The sequence below is a fragment of the Tarenaya hassleriana genome, unplaced genomic scaffold, assembly GCF_000463585.1.
Source record: "Tarenaya hassleriana unplaced genomic scaffold, ASM46358v1 Cleome1, whole genome shotgun sequence".
NCBI lineage: Eukaryota > Viridiplantae > Streptophyta > Magnoliopsida > Brassicales > Cleomaceae > Tarenaya > Tarenaya hassleriana.
In genome coordinates this window covers 6,796,054-6,818,006 of record NW_010960187.1, presented here as the reverse complement: position 1 = coordinate 6,818,006, position 21,953 = coordinate 6,796,054, and the positions used below count along the sequence as shown (strand labels likewise).

At 37.4% G+C, this 21,953-nt stretch overlaps 4 protein-coding genes across 6 annotated transcripts in view; 3 read left to right on the top strand and 1 right to left on the bottom strand.

Annotated features, from left to right (window-relative positions):
• LOC104825128 (putative 1-phosphatidylinositol-3-phosphate 5-kinase FAB1D) overlaps positions 1–5,021 on the bottom strand; it is a 7,723-nt gene extending 2,702 nt beyond the window's left edge. The window contains exons 1-12 of the mRNA XM_010557411.2: positions 4,843–5,021; positions 4,612–4,700; positions 3,985–4,211; positions 3,814–3,847; positions 3,034–3,720; positions 2,615–2,759; positions 2,194–2,535; positions 1,333–1,881; positions 1,030–1,260; positions 535–869; positions 251–377; positions 7–123 (exon numbers count right to left, since the gene is read on the bottom strand). Of these exons, the coding sequence (XP_010555713.1) occupies positions 7–123; positions 251–377; positions 535–869; positions 1,030–1,260; positions 1,333–1,881; positions 2,194–2,535; positions 2,615–2,759; positions 3,034–3,720; positions 3,814–3,847; positions 3,985–4,015 (2,598 nt within the window). The 5' untranslated portion in view covers positions 4,016–4,211; positions 4,612–4,700; positions 4,843–5,021. The remainder of the gene's footprint in view (positions 1–6; positions 124–250; positions 378–534; positions 870–1,029; positions 1,261–1,332; positions 1,882–2,193; positions 2,536–2,614; positions 2,760–3,033; positions 3,721–3,813; positions 3,848–3,984; positions 4,212–4,611; positions 4,701–4,842) is intronic.
• A 6,579-nt stretch (positions 5,022–11,600) lies between these two features.
• Positions 11,601–16,051, top strand: LOC104825119. Its single transcript, XM_010557399.2, has 4 exons — positions 11,601–12,182; positions 12,596–12,807; positions 12,936–13,174; positions 14,898–16,051. Exons 3-4 carry the CDS (start codon positions 13,171–13,173, stop codon positions 16,049–16,051), a joined length of 1,158 nt encoding a protein of 385 aa, XP_010555701.1. The 5' UTR covers positions 11,601–12,182; positions 12,596–12,807; positions 12,936–13,170.
• Positions 16,052–16,772: 721 nt separating this feature from the next.
• Positions 16,773–17,746, top strand: LOC104816203 (ATP synthase subunit delta, chloroplastic). The gene has a single exon (XM_010544912.1). The coding sequence runs from the start codon at positions 16,831–16,833 to the stop codon at positions 17,536–17,538; it is 708 nt and encodes a 235-aa protein (XP_010543214.1). The 5' UTR covers positions 16,773–16,830; the 3' UTR covers positions 17,539–17,746.
• Positions 17,747–18,701: 955 nt separating this feature from the next.
• Positions 18,702–21,873, top strand: LOC104816186. 3 transcript variants are annotated; one of them, XM_010544889.2, is made up of 7 exons: positions 18,702–18,778; positions 18,915–18,969; positions 19,283–19,415; positions 19,510–19,613; positions 19,941–20,112; positions 20,438–20,578; positions 20,827–21,873. In XM_010544889.2, exons 2-7 carry the CDS (start codon positions 18,920–18,922, stop codon positions 21,709–21,711), a joined length of 1,485 nt encoding a protein of 494 aa, XP_010543191.1. In that variant the 5' UTR covers positions 18,702–18,778; positions 18,915–18,919; the 3' UTR covers positions 21,712–21,873. The 3 variants fall into 3 exon arrangements, with proteins under 3 accessions (XP_010543191.1, XP_010543201.1, XP_010543209.1); XM_010544899.2 differs by lacking the exon at positions 18,702–18,778 and having other exon boundaries at positions 18,785–18,969; XM_010544907.2 differs by lacking the exon at positions 18,702–18,778 and having other exon boundaries at positions 18,785–18,969; positions 19,248–19,415.
• Positions 21,874–21,953: the final 80 nt, after the last annotated feature.

The following is a 21,953-nucleotide window of genomic DNA, read 5'->3' as shown; positions in this document are numbered from 1 at the left end:
CTCTTCCTTCAATATCTCCTCGACGTCAGACAAACTCTGATTGTTCGGACTGGAGCTATGAGATCTTAATTTCTTCAGAGAACTAGCTACCTCCTCGAGCAGTGATAGCCCTTTAGAGAATACCTTGAAAGCAAGAATAACACTCATTCTCAGCCTGAGTCCTGAGTCTTGACTGTCTTACAGAATCTACACCATAAAATTCTTTTGGCACCATACAGAAACGGAGAGAAAATAGAAACGCATAGCTTACATTCTGAAACTCTTTCTCGAGCCACTCCATCTTTACTGATTTACCAAGCTCCAGCTTCAGTGGCGGCAGAGAAACTGTATAAGTTGTGACTTGGGAGTACCTGAACACCGCAGCCGTGGAGCCCAACCTACAGTTACAAACAAGTTTTTCAGTTATATTAACCTAATGCGAAACTGAATCCATGGAGTCCAACTATCTTTGTTAAAAAATTGATTTTGGAGCAATTATTGTGACTTAGTAACCAATGGTACACAAAAGGCGTAGCAAGACATAGTGAACTATACCCAAAGAAGTGAAGGAAGTCCCTGTCAAAAGAGTGACCACAACCAGACGTTCTACTCAGCAAACTTTGTCGAGAAAAGCTGAGCTCCAAGAACTTCCCAAATGACAGGCTACGTGCAGCAGTGGATATCATCACTCTTTTTGTAGATTTTGGGGTCCCATTCTTCGTTTTACACTTACCACAACGACTCCACATCCAAAGTTGTCCTTTCGCCTCACCAGGCAAACATCTTTCGGTGGGAAGACGCCGTACTTGAATCGTTAGTTGCTTGCTGTGATGTGCATAGTAATAAACATGTGCTTCTGGTAATTCCTCACATGTACTGCATCGGCTTTCCTGGAAATAAGAACGATTCTCACAAATCTTACGAAAAATTTGAGCAATTGGCATTCAGATTCTTACAATTGCAAATGACTGAGCAATTGATCAAGCAAAAGGGCACAAAGACAACTAACTGTGTTGATTAAAGAAACATGGACAAGAAGCGAGATAAAACCTGATCAAACATGTCTTGCAAGAACTTTCCCAAAGGAACATCAAAGTTCTTGTAAAACATTATGTGAGAAAAGTGGCTCTGCTCGCAGATTATCCCTCTAAGGGCATTCCTCCTTGACAATAAGACCAAGATACTCTGAGAATCTAAGGCAGGCTCAATATTCTTCTCAATCTGCGTTCCATTTCTGTCATCCATCTTTGTGACGATGGTGCCAAAGGAAATCAGACCTACCTATCATACGGGTTTCCATCCACCGAAAACTCACCTGAAGAAAGATTGAAAAGGGACGGATTAGCTAAACACTAAAGAGCTTTTTTCATCCTCAGCAGGATCCCTTATAGTTTCGAATTCACAATTATCTGAGACAACATCCACCAGGACCGGAACTACTTCTGCATTCTCAACCAAACCAAAATACCTAGACAAAGATCGAGAAGGAAGACGTTCCTCTAATATCTTCTTTATTGAGGCAGACAGAGATGAAACCCCGACAAGAAAAGCAGGATTATAGGGCTCATAAGAAAAAACAGATTCTCCATCTGAATCCAAGGTTTTACCTTTGTCGCTATTTGTCTTTCCATTTGCATTTGAAATAGGAATACTAATTTCATTTAAGGCAGATTCAGCAGTGCAGTCATCAAGACATGATCCTGATAGTTTATCCATTTCTGCCGTAGAGAACTTTTCTGGAGCTGCTTCTGTCAGTCCTGCAACAAGGCCAGTTGAGAACATTGTTTGCTGGTCAACAAGGAAAGACATCTCCAGGGTTAAATGATATGCCAGGACAACTGCATATTGAACCACTTCTTTAACCCTTTTCAATTCATCACTGTGGCTTCCTTTAAGCAAAATCTGCAACATAGCACATGTACTGTTAGAACCCGAGGAATGAGGTAACTACCCTGCCAAGAACTTCCAGAGAGAAAATCAGGGGAAAGAAATCAAGAGAAAGTGTTAGATTGATATCTCGAATCCAAATACCGAAAGAATGTACCATGATTTATTACTGCTGCCATGTAGCCTTTTACACAGCGATGCTGTGACTATTTTATATCAATGATACTATATGCCAAAGAACAAAGATAACCTATCCTACAGCAACATCTTTGATGCTACCAATTCAAGCAGGCATCGTTTTACTCCACAACTGTTTAATGCACTCACCGTACAACCAAGACGAGTAGGGCAGCCCTCAAGAAACATCAATGTTTTACTTGGTTTCTTTCCACCTTCACCAGCAATGTTATGTTCCTCGACGATCTTCTCAATACGAAAAGAGTCACAGTGCTTAAGCTTCTGACTAGAAAGAGTATCAAATGAAACAATCTGTGAACCAATGCAACGAGCGATTCTTTCTAGACGGTGGTATTTCATGTCGAACACCAGTGTGACCCCTTTGCCAAGAATAGACTCTTGGACATCACGAGAGACAGATTTTTCCACCAGAATTACATTAGGGTGGCAACCTTCTATCATATCAATAACAGGCTTGACATAATCTTTCTCCTGTTTATAAGTAATAGTTAGAAAAGAAACCATGGGAAGCTCTTGAGATTGTGATCAGCAGAACATTTTGCAACCGTACCTGTATCATTGATTTGAAAGAAGATAATCCGCTTGTGGACTGGCCGACTACTCCTTCCACGAGCAAAATTCGGGGACGTTCATACTTGGTTGGCATGTGTTTATGAGCAGCATGTTTTTTGAAAACCAGACCTCTAAAAACTTGACTGCAATATGGTAAAAGCATTTAAGGAGCACATCAGATGAGAAGCAAATAAAGGAACTTACGCAACTTTTATAAAATGAGACAGTATGCAACATGCTTCTTCAGATCCTTGAACTACAAGCAGTGCAAAATCGTAGGTATGAGGAAAAATATAATTTATTATCCTCTGGTGTAGCCAATGGGTACTATCACATGACATGAAAATTCAGTAATATGGCTACATGTTATATATCTGATAGCTATCATATTCATGTGCAGTTGAAGGATTAGATTACCTATCACAGGGAGAACCGGTTGCAATGCATTTCACTTTGATATACGCATTTGGATCAACCGGTTTTCCATCAATAACAACTGGCTTCAACAGTGAAGCAGCCTCCCAGGATAACCCAGTAACAATGTCAACCCAATTTTCACCATCTTCTGCTGATGAGGAAACACCCACAGACTTGAGAAATTGACTCACAAAGACCCTGAACTTTCTATTTATATCCTGTTGTACTGCTCGTCGTTTTTCTTCTTTCAAATCTAAGATTTTACTATTTTCATCTATAAAATCCCCCCCGAAACTTGATTTGCTCCAGTTAGTACCATCACAGCATTCGTCGTCGTCATCATCAATATCAGTGTCATCCCCTTCTGATTCATCTTCTTGGTTTTCTGGTTCTGGAGGTTCCAAAATGGAAGCCTCTATTCGGGGATTGTCAAATTCAAGTTCTTGATCAGTTGATTTTATTGCATTTTGAGCATTGTTTTCTTTCAACTCTTGATGACCAACCTGGGATATCTCCACATCCCTCATAACATCCCCATGAACGCTTCTATCGCTGAATTCTGTCATGGTATTGGATGAATGTTTTCTTGATTCAGAACCCTTTACCTTTAAGTCCTGTTGCTGCATCCCTGTCATAGAGTCCATATCATCTTGACTACTATAACTTGAGCATTCCTCTTCCTTTCCCCTGCAAGAGAGAGGGTCAGAGAGCATCATTTATCTAATTACTATGTCACCCACATGCATTACTATTTACTAGTCCAAAGGAAATCAGACCTACCTATCATACGGGTTTCCATCCACCGAAAACTCACCTGAAGAAAGATTGAAAAGGGACGGATTAGCTAAACACTAAAGAGCTTTTTTCATCCTGTGATACTTGAGAAAGAGCGATCGCAGCTTGACAAGGAAGCCGTGGGGGTTATGGATGGAGTCACCGAACGAGTCATACCCTTATGTTTTAACAATCCACTATCCCGCATCTGACGGAAAAATCTAAGCAAATCTGTGAAGTGCCCGCCCTCCGATTCACATGATTTCTGTTCTCTGCTCTATCATCCACTGAATTTCTGATCTATCGAGTTCACCCCCCACAATACTGGCACATGCACAACTCGACTTCCAAAGATTTATCTACTGACTCCTATCCACTAGACCAAGAACACGGACAACATACACCTATATGTACAAAAGAAAACGTAAAATGAACACCTACGGGATCAAATATATAAACAATGGAACAATAAAGTAAAGAAATAATATAAAAACATTAAATAATTGATAAGAAATAGTATAGGGATCTAGGACGTCCAGGATTTTTTTTTTCAAATAGAATAAGAAAGAATCGAACATAATCCATTCAGATTCTGCATTACTATGACTGACTGTACTGAGAAAATAAAAAACAGGATTGATCATCCGCAGAACTAAAAATCATCAATCTATAACTCAAACGAAAGAACAAACTCTCCAGAACAACACAAACAAGCTGCATAGGAATTCGCAGTGAGATTGCTTCAAATTACCATAACCGATAATCTTCATGATTTCAACGAAAACAAGAATAAGAAACACCAACCGAGTTGAAGAACGAATTCTCCGGAGCAACACAACAAAGTCGAACAGGAAATCGCGGCGGAATTGATTCAAATCCCCATAACCGATTATCTTCACGATTTCAAGGAAAACAAGAACAAAACCACATATCATGCGTCAAAAAACTCTGAATTCCCCGAATCTGACTCCAAATGAACAATACAAAGAAAACAAAAGCAAGAAACCGAAAGACGGAAACAAGGGAATGACTTACCGCCGAAGCAAAAAAAGAATTCCAAAGGAATTGGTCTACGAGCTTCAAAAAATCACAAAACCCTAGCCATTTCCAAATCCTTCTGTACAAGAGAGCTGATTCTCTTTTTAGAGAAAGAAAGTGAGAGGAGAGAGACGAACAGCGCAGGAATGAGTCCACGAAGAGTAGACGACGAAGATAGAAAGAGAAAGGAGACGAAGTTTGAAGCAGAGATGAGGGAATCTTATATTTAAAAACGGTAGGGTCCACTCTATATCCACCGTTGGTTATTTCTCAGTTGTCTTTACATTTTTATTTTTACTTTTCTTTTCACATTTCTAACACCACTGTACAAAATTATTTATCTTATTGCAGTTTTACCCTTTTTTTATCTAGCTTTTACTGCAAAATATCAATAAATACCTGCTAACATTAATTGTAGGGATATTTAGATAATTAATATAAACAATTTTATGTATGTGCGTCATATAAATAATCCTGAAAATCTATCTTTCACAGTTGTTTGTTATTTAATGCTGATTAATGTGGCGAGCAAATTAAATAAAATACAGGTTAATACATTTGAATTGTTATTACCTGTAAATCAAAATTTATTTCAATATTCAGATTCATGAATATTGTTGGATGCGGAACATTTATTTCGGTACATGGAAACGCGTGCTTGGTGTTGGTGGTGCTTTTAATCGAGTATTATAAATGGATTCATAAAATGCAAGTTGCATGTTTTTTGCTCACAACGTATAATTAATTTCCAATAATAAAATTAAAATTGGGTGGGAAATCGATATAAACTTATTTAATTAGCCAAACGATTCGATATTAATTAAAGTATTCATTTTAATTTTAAATATATTTAGATTATCGGATGAACACCATTTATCAAAGGCTAAATGTAATTGCGTATAAGATATCTTTAAACATTTCATTATATAAAATGTAGATACATTGTTCATCCCAATAACTATATATATATATATATATATGTGTGTGTATATGCATATATGTGAATTCAGTTACAAAAGAAACTCGAATAACAACGATTTAAGGAAAATACTATATGTTTGTGTAATGAAACTATAGTATATATACATATTATTCAACGATTAAATTGCTAAATATCAAATATATACACGTGAAATATATATCATTTTTTAATCCATTTTATTATTTTGCAAATATTCGTCTGTGTATTAGAATCCAAAAAATGTTCAAACACGGTAAAAAAAAAAACCAATATTCCAGAAAGTTCAGATTAATTTTTAGAAAAAAAAATGATTTGCTAGAGATTGGTAATTTATAGATCAATCATTCATTTCTTTGATATGTAAAATAGATAATAGGGTGAAAACGACAATGATCCACTGCGGGACGTGGCGTCGGACCTGGCCCTCTGAAATTTCGCCACGTGGAAAAACTTGGCGGGTTCTCATGAATCTGGGAGAAGTGGAACACGACATGCCTGTGGAAAGGACACGTGGCATACCGAGGGCTTGACGTCGTTGTGCACCCGAGTCCACATGGCATTTCGATTGGTTCGTGTTTTAGACGCAAAGCAATAATTGAATTTCTTCGGAAAAACAATGTTTATTTTTTTGTACTAAAATAATTGGAGTTCAATTTTTAATTCGTAATTATATGAATAATAAATTATATTTAGTAATGGAGAAATACATGACTAGAAATTAAAACTCTATGATTGTCTTCTGAACAATGATATATGTATATATATAATTTAGATAATAGATACTGATACACGTGTTAATATAGACAGACATATATATGTATATATATATATATATATATGTTCGTAGGTTTGAATCTATTTTATTTGTTGGCATGTCGGAATTGGTTTTAATCAGTGCAATATCCTTCATGAATTAGACCATCTAAGATAAAATCGATAGGATAATGAATTAACTTGGAAACACTAGAAACGGTTTGAGTACAAGCAAAACGGTAAGAAAGCAAAGACATAAAAAAAATGTTCAATTTTTTTATAATCTGAATATTTATCGAATTTTTTTTTTGTCTAATTATATCTTTTAAAATATCGAAAAAATCCAAGTGAATTCGAACTGGATTGGGAGAAATTTTACTCTATCCTTAAGAGTTGAACAATCTAATCTTAGATTTTTTAGAAATGTTGAAATGGTTAAATTATCTTTTTGTATTGAAAATGACAAGGAAAATAAAAAAAAACATCATGATACATTTTTAATTATAATAAATAAAAAGAAGAATTAATGTTTAAATATATATATGGAGAGAATCGGTTTTGGTATATTAAATACAGAAATAAATAAAATGGGTAAAATGAATATACCACGAATAATGGCACATGTACGTATGAAACCTAACCCTGTTAAGATGGACTTCGTTTCTTGCCTCCAATTTTAGGTAAAGCTAATGTTTATCTGTATTTATTATTTTTTTCCTTTTTTTCTAAATACTGAAAAATGGACACCGAAATTAGTATTCGAAAGCATTAAAAGAAGGAAAGTTGTGATTAAAAAGTATAATATAAAAATTCTAAACAAATCAAACCATAAATGTTTTTTTTTTGTATTTTCGTTAACACTGATTTCTTTTTAATATAAACGAAATATTAATTTTTTTCTAATTCCAAACAATATGTTCATTCGTTATATTTTCCACTTGTTTTTATTAAAATATATCCATTGTTTTTAAATTCGCAAGATGTCTTAATATCGAATACAAATTAAATATTTTTTTTTACATTAGAAATCAAGTTTTGTGTTCGTTGCATAAAAAAAATATATAGTTTTATTATTTGCTCCACATTTTTTATTGTTTAATATTCTTGGATACCAAAATTCAAAATCATAATTTTTTAGACATTGTTTTTAAAATAAAAATATGCTCGACATCTTTTTCTATTCATTTTTTTATTACATGAGGAATCCTACAGGTAAAAAATTATATATAACAAAAGGAATATGCAAATGCAATAAATTAAAAAAAATACAATTTATTCAAAGTATTCAAATTTGGCTTGGAATTTTATCCTGTGAACCCAATTACATGAGACCCAATTTTAGGCCAAATTTTGCTGACAAAACATGAACATATTTGCTAGTTTCCTGATTTCATTTTATAGCAGCATAAAAGCATAGATCATAGAAAAATGCAAAATAATTAGTTAATAAAAAGGGTAATATACGTATAAACACAAAATATAATATTATATTATGACTGAAATTTGCACATATGATATGCCCGTATCTTATTTAAGGGAAAAATCTAAAATCTGTCAAATTAAGTAATTGTACGTAATAGCCAAAAAGAGCGTATTTGTTTCCTACAACAATACTTGACAGATTGATTTCACATATTTTGGCAGTCTCTTGCAAGATAATAGACTTAATTTTTTCAGGAATAACAAATGTTGGATTTTTCTGCAAAAAAATCCATTTTTGTTATTATTTGTGAAATAAATTATTTCTGTTTTTTTTTCATCAAAATACAATATATTTGAGATGTGTGTTTCAGATTTCGGTTTGATTACTTTTAAATTCATATGGTTGGATTTTGAAGAAGTTATATATATATATATATAATATTTTACATGTTTAATTAATATTCGTTTCGTTTAAATCCGGTTTTTGTGAAATTTTTTATTTAAAAAATAATCAAATTTTAAATTATTTTATATTCGATTCAATATTAATTAATGAATTTCTAAAAGTATATATAATATTTCATTCCATTTATCTGGTTCCTATATAAAATATCTGACCGCCCTAAAACGGGAGAAAATCGGCCGAGAACATTGACTATTGACGGCCCAAGTTGCTGATAATATGGTCAGGTCGTGGCACAAATTTGGACTACAAAAGTCCCACGGTCAAATTAAAAGGACCGTACAATGGGCAGATTACTTCCAACAAAATTCCACAGTAACTTCAATTTTCTGATTTAAAATTAACTAATTAAATTTAGAACCCTAAATTGAATTCTGCTAAAGAAATTATTAATAAGACCCTAAGGACAGCGAGAAGGCACGTGATAGTATCTGCCTTTGCACGTGCACCTGCAGAGGCGCGCACGAGTGAGTGCTTTTATTTCCGTCTTCATTAGCAAATAAGAAATTATTATATTTAGGGGTAAAACTCCTAAAAAACTTCCAATTTGCAAAAATATATACAAATAAACATTCAACTTGAAAAACTATCATTCAATCCCTGAACTTGTAATTTGTCACTGAATAAAACCTCGAACTTGCAAATTATTGCTCTAATAAATCTTTGACCGGTTTGACCACAATTTCAGACGATCAGAAATTCACGTATTAACGGATTGCTAATGTCACCTTATACACGTTATCAATTTTAATTTAAAAAATGACATCAGCAATCTGTCAATACATAGATTTCCGATCGTTTGAAATTGTGGTCAAACCGGTCAAAGGTTTATTAGAGCAATAATTTACAAATTCGAAGTTTTATTCAGTGACAAGTTACAAGTTCGGTGATTGAATGATAGTTTTTCAAATTGAAAGTTTATTTGTATATATTTTTGCAAGTTGAAGATTTTTTAGGGGTTTTACCAGAGTAAAATATTATATATATATACTAATCACGTGATAATTCGTAAACATGTCGTATCTACAAAAACGCATGCAAATAAAAACAACAAAACGGCAAACCCATGATGAGCGATTTTATAATAAGTCTCCATAGAAAAATCATATTTTTAAATATTCGATTTCCGTTGTAATTTTTTTACGGTTTGGTTTAAAACTTCAACTTGCAAAAATATATACAAATAAACCTTCAACTTGAAAAACTATCATTCAATCTCTGAATTTGTAACTTGTCATTGAATAAAACCTCGAACTTACAAATTATTACTGTAATAAACCTTTAACCGGTTTGACCACAATTTCAGACGATCAGAAATTCACGTATTAACGGATTGCTAATGTCACCTTATACACGTTATCAATTTTAATTTAAAAAATGACATCAGCAATCTGTCAATACATAGATTTCCGATCGTTTGAAATTGTGGTCAAACCGGTCAAAGGTTTATTAGAGCAATAATTTACAAATTCGAAGTTTTATTCAGTGACAAGTTACAAGTTCGGTGATTGAATGATAGTTTTTCAAATTGAAAGTTTATTTGTATATATTTTTGCAAGTTGAAGATTTTTTAGGGGTTTTACCAGAGTAAAATATTATATATATATACTAATCACGTGATAATTCGTAAACATGTCGTATCTACAAAAACGCATGCAAATAAAAACAACAAAACGGCAAACCCATGATGAGCGATTTTATAATAAGTCTCCATAGAAAAATCATATTTTTAAATATTCGATTTCCGTTGTAATTTTTTTACGGTTTGGTTTAAAAATAGTATTGGTTTTCTCCATTAGGTCATGTTCGATTTTGAAAAATTAAACCGAAATATCACGCCATCCCTGTTAGAAACTAGAGGTGGGTGATTCGATACGTGTTTTCAAAACCAAACAATACCAAATTGAAAAATATGATATATTTTTTAAACCGAACCGAATATAAAACAACAACCAATTGGTACATAATTATATAAAACAGAAAGAATAGAAACGAACTCCAAACCGAATATCGAAACGTCCATCCTACTAAAGAACGAATTCAATTGATGTTATAACTTGGTGCCCTTTTATCCTTCGACGTTGACCATGATTTCTTCGGACCATGGAACACGCGGGGAAGACCGCGGCGAAGAACGATTAGCATTAACGCTAACGTGTCGACAAAACCTCATTATTGCCGTTTTTTTTAGCATTATCATGATGAGTTACGAATGGTCGACGTTTTTTGTGCTTGCATCTGTTTTTCTTCTGTAAGAATATGCGAAGAAAAAACCTCAGAAGTTTCTAGAAACCACAGAAAACATGAAGATTTCACGTTTCGAGCACGTGCGAGTATTATTCAGTATTTCACGTTTCGAGCACGTGCGGATATTATACAGTGAAGAGGATGTGTTGCAGTAAATGATGAAAAGTGATGTATAATGATCATTTAGGCGTTTTTTATATGTTTTAGAACAAGGTAACACGGTAAATTAACTATCCATAGCGTGTCGCTAGTGAATATGATAGGTTGCAATCAGAATAAGAATCGATAACAATATATTTCGGCACAAAAAACTCGTCCTTTATTCTCTAAACATTTAAATAAACAAATGAAACAACTAATCTATGAGGTTTACACTAATTCCTCCCTTTTATTTAGCTAAGATCGATTGAGGTTGTCTTCCTACCTATTTGTTGTCGGTTTTCATGTACTGAAAATTTAATCTTCTGTACTGATTCAGTCGAACTATCTCTCTGCCCGCATTATTAGGCAACTAAATAGCAACTAAAACAGTTTAGCCGCTAATATTACCATGCTAAATCGAAATAGTTGATCAATTATGTTTTTTGGTATAAATTTTTTTGGTATAGTTGATCAATTGTGTTAATGCATAAATTTCCCGATTTTTTTTATATCTTTTGCACTTGCATTGTTTTATATATGTATGTATATATGTATATGTGTATAAAATTGTTTTGGCACAACCCAAACATTAGATTTTTGTTTACGCTGGATGGTTTATCATTCATTCGTTAATAGTTTTATATTGCAATCAGACAAAAAGGGAAGAAATTGGAGTAATTCTCTGTACTTTTTCAAAATAATATTTTACATGGTCTCTCAACCAACGAAATAAGCCAAACCGAACAATACCAATTCAAATGCCTTTAACCGGTTCTCTCAATAACCAAAGGGACACACCGTCAGGACTAACTTTCTGTAATATCACTACAAAGGATTAAATTCGACTCGACCGGTAAAGGAAGCTTTACCCGTCGGCGCGCCAACGAACTGTCCGGAGCTATGATCCCACCGTCTTATTCGTCTTCGCGGTGATCGGAGATCCTGTTTAACCTTAAGGTAGCGGCAATGGTGATGATGATGCGGTGACGAAGTAGCGGCACAGAGGTTTCAGCCATGAGACCAAGGAGCTCCACCGGACCGAAGCTCGCGAGACAGAGAAATCGATGGTCACTGGAACATAGATCTTCAGCAATAGATCCAAGGCGGCGACGGGAAGAAGAACATGAAGAAGAAAACGAGGTCGAACAGCGAATCCATGCGCTCCGCCGAGGAGCTGATCTTGAACGGTCAGAATCAGATCCGACTCGCCAGATCTGAGATGGAGGAGAAGAGACATTACCGGTGGGACAAAAATCGGAGTCAGAGACACCAGAGAAGTAGCAGGAGTGAGCTTCATATATGAGGAGCAATTAAAGCGATCACGGATCCAGAAGCTCCTCTGCTCGCGAGGTAGTTCTGGTTCGTACAGATCCGCCATAGAAACAAATACTTTGTGCTCCATTTTTTTCACAAATATCCACGAAACAATCGAAAACAAATCCAGAAATCAATCGAACCGAATGACCGATTCATTCCTCAGAGTTTGTTCTTTTGGAAACTATTTCGTACCTATGCGTGATAAATTTTCTTCACATTCAGCTTGACTTTCCATTTTCGTGGCGTATTATTTGCTCATTGGATTTGAACCTAGCCAATAGTAGTTGGTTGAGAACGTATAGCCAATTGATTCTGTTTGTTGTCAATGATTCAATATATGACAGTTTGATTTTTGTCCCCCAATATTCACTTTCTCACAGTGATGAACTTGAGATGGATGCATTGCATTTGCCGAATCTCTAACTCGTGTAGGCGTCAATGGACAGTGTCTGGTTCCTGTGGAGCATATGTTTCTTGACAAAAGCTATGAGGATGGGAGAATCGGTTTTCATGTAGCCATGCTGGTGCGGCCAAATACGCGGATGCGATAGCGGCAAGGTTGATTAAGTGCCACGAATAATGGAAGCATGAGAATGTTTCCAGATCGAGACGACTGGATAATATCTGGATCTTAGATGTGGACAGGGTCACAGATAAGGTATAATCATCTCCATTATTATGTGTTATCTTTTATTTGCTGGTGAAACAGTTATCATATCATTGCCTGTATTTCATAACTATGTAGCTCAGGCTAGAATCGATTGGTTCATTTTTTTGCTCTTGCAGATGAGGAAAACTTGGTCTAATTTCTTGTGAGACCATCAAATTGTGGAAAGTAACCTCAATTTCATTAGAAATTTTCAAAACTTCCCATGATCGGTGCTGTGCTTCAAGATTTATTTTTTGACACAAAGCTGTGAGGATGAGAATACAAGAGTCTGTCAACGTATCGATTTCTGGTGTCACTGAACACATGGAAGCTATGGAGGGGAGGTCGGCTATGTACGATGGCTCATGAAGTATGGGTAAGTTTCTGGTTGCAAGGCGATTTTATATGTGTCTGGCTGTTAATTGTGGGCCTGGCCACCAATTGAGGTAGCACTGAATCCAAAATATGGTATATTTTCCTTTTCCTATGAAACTCTTGTTACAGTAGATATCGTCATCACCCATGTTTCCTAATTGTTTTGCTCGCGTTAGAATAAGTTGGTTCATTATTTCTTTGCAAATGAGGAAAACTCAGACTAATTTCTGGTGGCGTAAAAAATGTGGAGGAGAATAACCTCCAGTTTCACTGACATTTTCAACCTCTCCTTGGAGGTAGTGTCAAGATGATAATGTGGTTTTAGGCTGCAAAGGCCTTCTGAGTTTGCAGGGTACATTCGAGTTAGTTGACAGATATGTGAGGATAAAGGCCTTTTGAGTTTGCAGGGTACATTTGAGTTAGTTGATAGATATGTGAGGATTATATTGGAATTTACCTCTATTGTTGTTAGCCTAAAATGGTAAAATTTGTATGTATATCTATTAGGTCCACTGGCGCTGAATACCATTGGCGCTGAGAGGAAATGATTCTGCTAGGAACGGCATGATTTACACTTGTAAAGTTTTTTTTATATTCTTTTTCTCGAACTTTAATTACCTTCCATTTTTTCGGTTATAAAAGAGATGTTGGACAGAAATGATTTCATTCAGATCTGAGAAAACTAGATATCTATCTCCATAGCGCGAGAGAAGGTGGAACGGAAAGAGAATAGAAGAGCCGATCACTACCGCCTTTTCCACCGTTTGATCCGATTTTGCAATGGGTATACTCTGCAATAGATTGTTGTTTTTCGTTTTAGCCTTTCTGTTCTCGTAATAATCTATCGCGATTATGTGATATTCATAATTTTTGTCTCAATCTAGCAGGTTTGGGTATAAATCTAGTATCTTTTTGCTTAGATCTTCCTGATTATTTCGTTTAATGATAATTGGAGTTTGAGAGTTTAGAGATTTGTTAACTTTTGCGTCATCGGTTTCTTAGTCAAATTTATATGAATTCTGTCATGTGTTCAATTGGATATAGTTTTCCTGAGATATATTGTTGGTTGCATCTTTTGTTTGGGGAAAATCGGTGATCTTGTAGGAGTTCCATTGACTGAGACTAGGATACCAGATGGTTTATTGCCCTCTATTTGGTGGTCTTCGTATTAATTTATTAGATGCTGATTAAGGTGTCGATATTCTGTTGTCGTTGATGTAGTGAAAGACTATATTGTTTTATGATTGATAAAAATATCAGAAAGCAAATTCAACGATTTTGATGTAGCCTGTAGCCAGTGTTTTGTTGTTGCTAGTATGCTTGGGGTGTTTTGCCTAACAACATGGAATTGCAAGCCGCTTTTGCTCTTTCCATGTTCTGTATGCTCTTTGTTTGTTTGTTTGTTTGTTGTGTTACAATGATGGTGTCATACCCATTCAGAGTGTGCATTTGTGTTTAAGGAACATGCTGGACAATGTAATATTGCAACAAACGGATTTTTGCTTTCAAATGTTAAAGTCTCTGTTTTGTCATTGTCCCATTTTCCCCTTTGACAAACAGTGTCCCGTAATAATACCTTGTGATGATTGTTTCTACAATGCCCTTCGTGTTTGGAGTTTTCACCCTACAATGATTTCTCACAGTTCAGCAGAAGGTTTGCGTGAGTACTTTAGCATTTTCAGATCTAAAGCCAAAATCTGATGAAAGTATATGATCCTTTGCAGATAATCACATCACAAAGATTCTGTGCAATGCCCCGGCTCCAAAAAGACGAAGAACTAAGAAAAAAGGAGAGGTCTTCTCCAGTAAATGTAATGAACTGCCTGCTGAGGTGGTGTATGAGATCATGAAACATCTGGCTTTGCCCGATTTCCTCAGTGCAGGTCGAGCATGCGAAGGTTGGCGGGCGGCAGCTAAGGACATGGGGCACACTATTCTAGAATCCTTTCCTCCTCTTGCTATGAGCATGAAGAGTGGTGCAAGGAAGTTTATGTCCTACCACAACATTGTCAATGGTGACAGATACAGGTCGAAGGTGTTGGCGTACGTAAGAAAGGAATTCAAAGGCATTTCGGGGGGCTTCATTGCCTTTGAGAACTGCCATGGCATCTGGTTTGGAAACCCGGTGACATCCAAGGAATTGGAGTTCTATAAGCCCCTGGGTTTCACCCACTTAAGCGATCGCTCAATATTGGTCAAACGTATACCGAGTGAGGACTACCTTGTCTTGGTCCTCTACAGAAGATGTAAAACCATCCATGCTATCCGCCACGGGACTACAGATTGGTTGATGTTCTCTTACTGTCATGCCCCTTGGGACATAGTCGACTTGGTTGTTTGCAATGAGCGTGTGTTTGGCCTCACAAGTGACGGACGCCTCGGGATTATCGGTCTCACGGCATCGTCTATTACATTTAGAATGATCTTGATGGAGAGACGGCAGTTCATGATGAACGCCAAACTTGTGAGTTATGACGGGGAACAAATCATGGTGGCTGAGTATTTAGGTCCGAGACAAGTAAGGATTACGCGGGCAGACATGAATCCAGACATGAATCTAGCACAGTGGGAGGTTTTGAAAAACTTGGAAAACCTCTCACTCTTTGTTGATGATTACAATACTTACAGGTTGTGCGATCCAAGTGGTTGGGGAGGTAGGACAAACTCTGTCTACTTTCTCCACAGCAGAACCTCGGTCTACTCTGTCTTCCCGTACCCCACCAGCGACGATGATGATGATGACTTTCATGACTATGAGCTTTGTACTCAACATGGAAGTCCTCTGGACAACGTCCGCGGTTGGTATTTCCCTACCCTCATCTACTCCCTGGACCGTGTTAGGGACCATATTCACGTGAGGGCAGCAGCCAGTTGCTGATGCAGCTGCAGATGCTGCTGATGCGGCGGCCACAGCAACAGCCCCAGCTCCAGCTCCAGTTCCAGCCCCCTCAGCCCCAGCCCCAGCCCCAGCTCCAGCTCCAGCCCCAGCCCCAGCCCCAGCCGCCTCAGCCCCAGCCCCAGCCGCCTCAGCCCCAGCCGCCTCACCCCCAGCCATAATCTTGTACTGTCTCTGCAGTTATATTATTATGGCTTTGAACTATTTGGTTTTGGATTTTGCGTTTATTTTATTTTTTTTCTCTCTGTTTTTGTCTTTTTTTCTTTGTTAAATCTGTTTTTCTGTCTTTGCTTCTCTTTGTTGCTTTTTTTTCTTTGATAATAAAATGTGTTTCCCTTTTTTTAAAAAAAATTATGGTAAAACGAAGCAACGTGCCCAGTAATCGTCGTAAGGGCCCTTTTTTTTTTTTTGGGGGGGGGGGGGGCGATTTAGTCATTTTAAAATTTTCTGATTATATACAATAACGAGTGTTAATTGGTTTCAATTATTCAAATAACTGCCTTTTAAGTCCATCCAAAGCACAAAATCTCCTGTGTCTCGTATTAGTCCACGTGGCGGCTTCTCGCTTCCTCTTAACAATTAGCCTATCCTTCTGAAAGCTACTCAAGATAAGCCATCCTTTCTGCACCGTCGATCTTTCCACATCCTAAGATCGCAACCGTTCGTTTTTTCTGCACCACAACTTACCTTCTCCTCCACCCTTCCCGTCGTCGAGAAACCGCATTCTCTCTCTCCCCTCCCTCTCTCCCTCTCCGTCTGCAATGGCGTCTCTCCACCAAACCCTTGTTTCTATGCAATCCAAGCTCCTTCCATCGTCAGCTCAAATATCGAGGTCTCTCCCACTTCGGATGACCTTCCCACTCCGAATCGGACGCCGCGGTGGCGGTGCCGCCGGAGCAAGGATGTCCGCGACGGCGGCGGGAAGCTACGCGACGGCTCTTGCCGACGTAGCGAAGTCGAACAATACTCTGGACACGACGAGTGCCGACGTGGAGAAGATCGAGAAGGTGTTCTCGGACCAGCAGGTCGTCGACTTCTTCGCAAATCCGACGGTGGACGTTGAGAAAAAACGCCAGGTCCTCGACGAGATCGTGAAATCGTCATCGCTGCAGCCTCACACGGCGAATTTCCTGAACATCCTGGTGGACGCGAACCGGATCGAGATTGTGACCGAGATCGTGAAGGAGTTCGAGGCGGTGTACAACAAGCTGACGGACACGGAGCTGGCGGTGGTGAGCTCGGTGGTGAAGCTGGAGCCGCCGCAGCTGGCGCAGATAGCGAAGCAAGTGCAGAAGCTGACAGGGGCGAAGAACGTGAGGGTCAAGACGGTGATCGACCCGGACCTGGTGGCTGGGTTCACGATCCGATACGGGAACTCGGGGTCGAAGCTTATCGACATGAGCGTGAAGAAGCAGCTGGAGGACATCGCCGCTCAGCTCGACCTCGGCGAGATTCAGTTAGCCACCTGAGTCTGTGTATAATTCAAATCCAAAACTCGTTTCCCCTTTTTGTGTGCAATCAAATCTATTCTTTTCGGTAGATTTAATATATCAACATATATAGCAGTGTTCGTGGTTGTTCATTGCCAGAACTGAACCAATTGATAGAACGTAACTTCCCAAATGTGTGGAAGAACATGTTTGCAAATTGCGTGAATGTGATGTTGAATTTATGAAATTTGAGTTTGTAGTTTAACATATACAAGGTAATTAAAACTTTGGTGTGTGCGGTATAAAAATTTGAATTTAATCAATTAACATGTTAGATTTATAATTTATTGAATAATAATTTTCATATGAATTCAAATCGCTGAACTCAGTCCACTTGCTTCACGAATAAAACCCATTGATGTCGAACTCTTGTTAATTGTATATCCCATGATTTTATATTTATCTCCTTATACCCCGCGAAAATTCTATACATGTAATTTTATACACAAGAAATTTAAAAAAAAAATAATTTAAAAAATACTTTTTTATGATAATTTTATTAGTATATCCAATAAAATAAATAAATAATTTGTAGGTCGAACCTTATTTGTTTCTATTTACTCTTGCGTTAGTAATGTTATCCGACGGAAACTACCGTAATTTTAATGTATGTAATACTAGAAATATGGTGATTAACAAGAGCATATTGCACGCATAAATATTAAATATATTTTAAAAGTATGCATAAATAAATAATTATCCATCTAAAATCAAATGTAAGCATGATTCGCAAGTTTTGAAGCCCAAAGTATGAAATTGGGCCAAGTCAGCCCACTTTCAATTCACTTAAAGTTTAACGAGCAAATAATGAAACCTTAGAAATATATAATTATTTTCAAATAAAAAATAAAAAAAAACTTTGAACTCCGCGAGGAACCAAACCAATTAACAAGAGCATATTGCACGCATAAATATTAAATATATTTTAAAAGTATGCATAAATAAATAATTATCCATCTAAAATCAAATGTAAGCATGATTCGCAAGTTTTGAAGCCCAAAGTATGAAATTGGGCCAAGTCAGCCCACTTTCAATTCACTTAAAGTTTAACGAGCAAATAATGAAACCTTAGAAATATATAATTATTTTCAAATAAAAAATAAAAAAAAACTTTGAACTCCGCGAGGAACCAAACCAAATGATTTATTCTTCCTTTCGTCTCCTCTGAGAAAAAAAAAAAAAAAAAAAAAAAAATCCTTTGTTGAGAAGTAAAATCCCTGTAAGCTTGCGGTTTCGTGATAAAGCCCGATAATCTTCTGTGTTTTCGTTTATTTTGCTTTTCAGAATTGATGCGTATAATTTGTCTGTTGAGTTTTGGTCGATCTGTTTCTTGTATCTAATCTGCTGCTTGTCAGGGATCATGTCGATGCTCGATTCGTTCTTCAACAAGGGCTTCAAAGCTTCAAAATGGTACCCGCTGATTCAATCTGTCTCCTGTGTCCTTTTTAGGATTTTGAAATTTGGGTTTTCCAAAAGGAATGCTCTTTGATTCGATTCCTTCGCTTTTGAAGAATCTCCACAAATTTTCCCGGAATTCTGTGCATCATCGAAAATTTCGGAAGAATCGTGGGGGAATATTTTGATAGAGCTGTGAATCAGAATGCTTGAAAGTCCCTTAGTTTTTTTCTACTGTCTTCGACCTTTGGCGATTTCAATCTGTAATATTTTTTTTTTCTTCTGATCATCAGACACTTTCTCATGTTGGGTTCTGTAACTTACGCAGCAAAACCTTGCTCAAGTTAACGGTTCCTCGGATAAAGCTGCTTCGGAATCGAAGAGAGGTGCAGATAAAGCAAATGCGTCGCGAAATCTCAAAGCTTCTCGAGACTGGTCAAGAAGCCACTGCCCGAATTCGGGTATATACGCTTTGCTAGCTTCATTTGCTTTGTTCATGGTCTTCTGACTCTGTGGATCTGTTTGATAAAGCTCTTTACTTTGATCTTCTCTCAGGTGGAACATATTGTGAGGGAAGAGAAGATGATGGCTGCTCAAGAAATCCTTGAGCTCTTCTGTGAGCTCATCGCTGTTCGTCTTCCGGTTATCGAGGCTCAAAGGTTATTCATTCTTGGAAATCTATATATTCACATTGTGCTGTGGCCTGGCTTCATTCTGTCTGTTCATGTTTCATCTGTTTAATTGTCGGGGGGGAAATCAAATCTTGAATTTCAGTGCCCTCTTTCGGTTTTGTCCTTGGTTATGTTTCATAGGTGAAAGACTTGCCTTCTGACTATTTATCGTTTTGAAAGAAGTTCATAACTTCAGGGTTCTTTCTCTTTGATAGTACATGAAAGGACCGTTTATTTTAATTATTCGATCTCAATTTGTTGACCAAGAAAGTGAGTTCTGAGCATTGGAGATCCTTCCTGTTTTGAATCTTGTAGGGAATGTCCTCTAGATTTAAAAGAAGCGATATCGAGTGTATGCTTTGCTGCACCAAGGTGTGCCGACTTGCCAGAGTTGCAGCAGGTCCAGATGTCATTTGTTTCCAAGTATGGAAAGGAATTTGTTGCAGCAGCAGCCGAGCTTAGACCGGACTGCGGTGTTAATCGTAAGGTACGTCCAATTTCAATGGCGGTGAAAATATTTAGATCGATGGAACGAAGCTAACATATATTGATCCAATTGCATTGATTGACCTATGCAGTGCAAAATAATTCATTTCTATCGTTTGTTTTAGTATCTATGTATCATTGGGTTATGTTTCTGTCTGTGGAATTAGATCTAACCATTTTTCCGGATATAGATCTAGAGATATAGTGGTAATGGTGAATATTGAGATTTATAAAAGTCTTGTCTTGAGGCTATACAATAAGAAAGGCTCAGCTGGAATGAAATGTTCGTGTTTTTTATATGCTTTTATCTTTGATTACGGTTACAGTTGGTGGAGTTGCTGTCTGTACGAGCACCTTCACCGGAAACTAAACTGAAACTTCTCAAGGATATAGCGGAAGAGCATGAACTTGATTGGGACCCTGCTCCTACAGAAACCGAGTTCTTCAAATCTCATGAAGATCTCCTCGTGAGTACTTGTTCCCCTGCTTGATTGTTCTATTTCTCAGAGGGTTTGACCAGTAACGTTTATGAGACGTGGTTCAGCAAACACTGAATCTGCATTTCTGATGATGGATATTCAGATGCAGGGTATACAATACATACATATATAATATACCCGACCACATTCTTCTTGAACACGGGGGTGTAAATATCTTCCACCTTGAGCGCATTTTCCCATGTCTAAATCTCCTAAATCGTCTTTTTTCTCCTCAGGACGGGGCAAAGCAATTTGGCGGCGGCTCTAAGTTGCCATTACAAAAGGAGGAGCGTGATGAAGCGTCACATTCTGCACATGTTTCAGCCAAAAAGGAGCAATCGGATTCTGACTCTGACTTTGAAACATTAGATTTTCCCGAGGTTCCAAATGTTGTTCTGCGGCCAAGTCCTGGTACTGCCTCGACTGCGCCATCAGCAATCTCCCAAAGCCCTGAAAACGTACAAGAATCAGCAAAAGATGCCGGATCTCATGATGAACATACCTCTGAGGAATTGGCTTTTGAGTCGGAGAATAAATCAACCTCTAAGCAGGATGAGTCTCCCGAGAAATCGAGCAGCAAGATGGTAGAGGATCAAGGGTTTTCGTCTTATGTTTCTCCACCATCACATGTCCCAGACTCCGATACTGTGAAGTGGGGCGATTATTCTCCAACCGATGATCTTCGGACAAAAGCTGGCATGGACCTGAAGGATGTCTTGGCAGCCGCTCAGACTGCAGCCGAAACAGCAGAGCTTGCAGCAGCAGCAGCCCGTTCAGCCGCGAGTCTCGCACAGCTCAGAATCACTGAACTTACAAAGAAGAATACCGACCAGCCTCCAGAGATTCCTTCTGAGAACCCTTTTCATGGCAAAGAATCGCCGACCAGCGTAAAAAATCCATGCTTCGATCATCAGAACTCCTCGAACAGCAGCTTTGGTGATCTTCCATCACTTGAAAGATTCAGCCTTGAACAGAATCACGACCACCAACCACAGAGACTGCCTTCAATGGATGATGATCCCTATTTCTCGTACCCGAATCTCTTCCCGTCGCAGAATCCAGACAGTTCACATGGTTCTCGTACTTTTCCAGAGAATTCAAGACCTCCCCATGATTCTTAACTCTGTATATTTCATTTTTGCTCTGTTTGTTTTCACATATGCAAAAGAACAATGTGTTTGACGGTTCTTGAATGCTGTTCTTGAGTTTTCTCAGTGAGAAATACATGTGTTGTATTGTACAGAACTTGTGCGAGTGATAATGTTTAAAATAAGTTCGTGATTTGATGTTCTGTTGGATCAGAATTCGGACACGAACGCAGAAACAGGACAGATTTTAGTCACAACAACAGCTTATATGCAGA

Bases quoted from the DNA above. Each gene is read 5' to 3' on its own strand.
- LOC104816203 (XM_010544912.1), top strand. From the start codon at position 16,831: ATGGCGTCTCTCCACCAAACCCTTGTTTCTATGCAATCCAAGCTCCTT.
- LOC104816186 (XM_010544889.2), top strand. From the start codon at position 18,920: ATGTCGATGCTCGATTCGTTCTTCAACAAGGGCTTCAAAGCTTCAAAA. The intron at 19,614-19,940 runs GTTATTCATTCT...TGAATCTTGTAG, and splicing joins CCGGTTATCGAGGCTCAAAG to GGAATGTCCTCTAGATTTAA. The intron at 20,113-20,437 runs GTACGTCCAATT...TTACGGTTACAG, and splicing joins ACTGCGGTGTTAATCGTAAG to TTGGTGGAGTTGCTGTCTGT.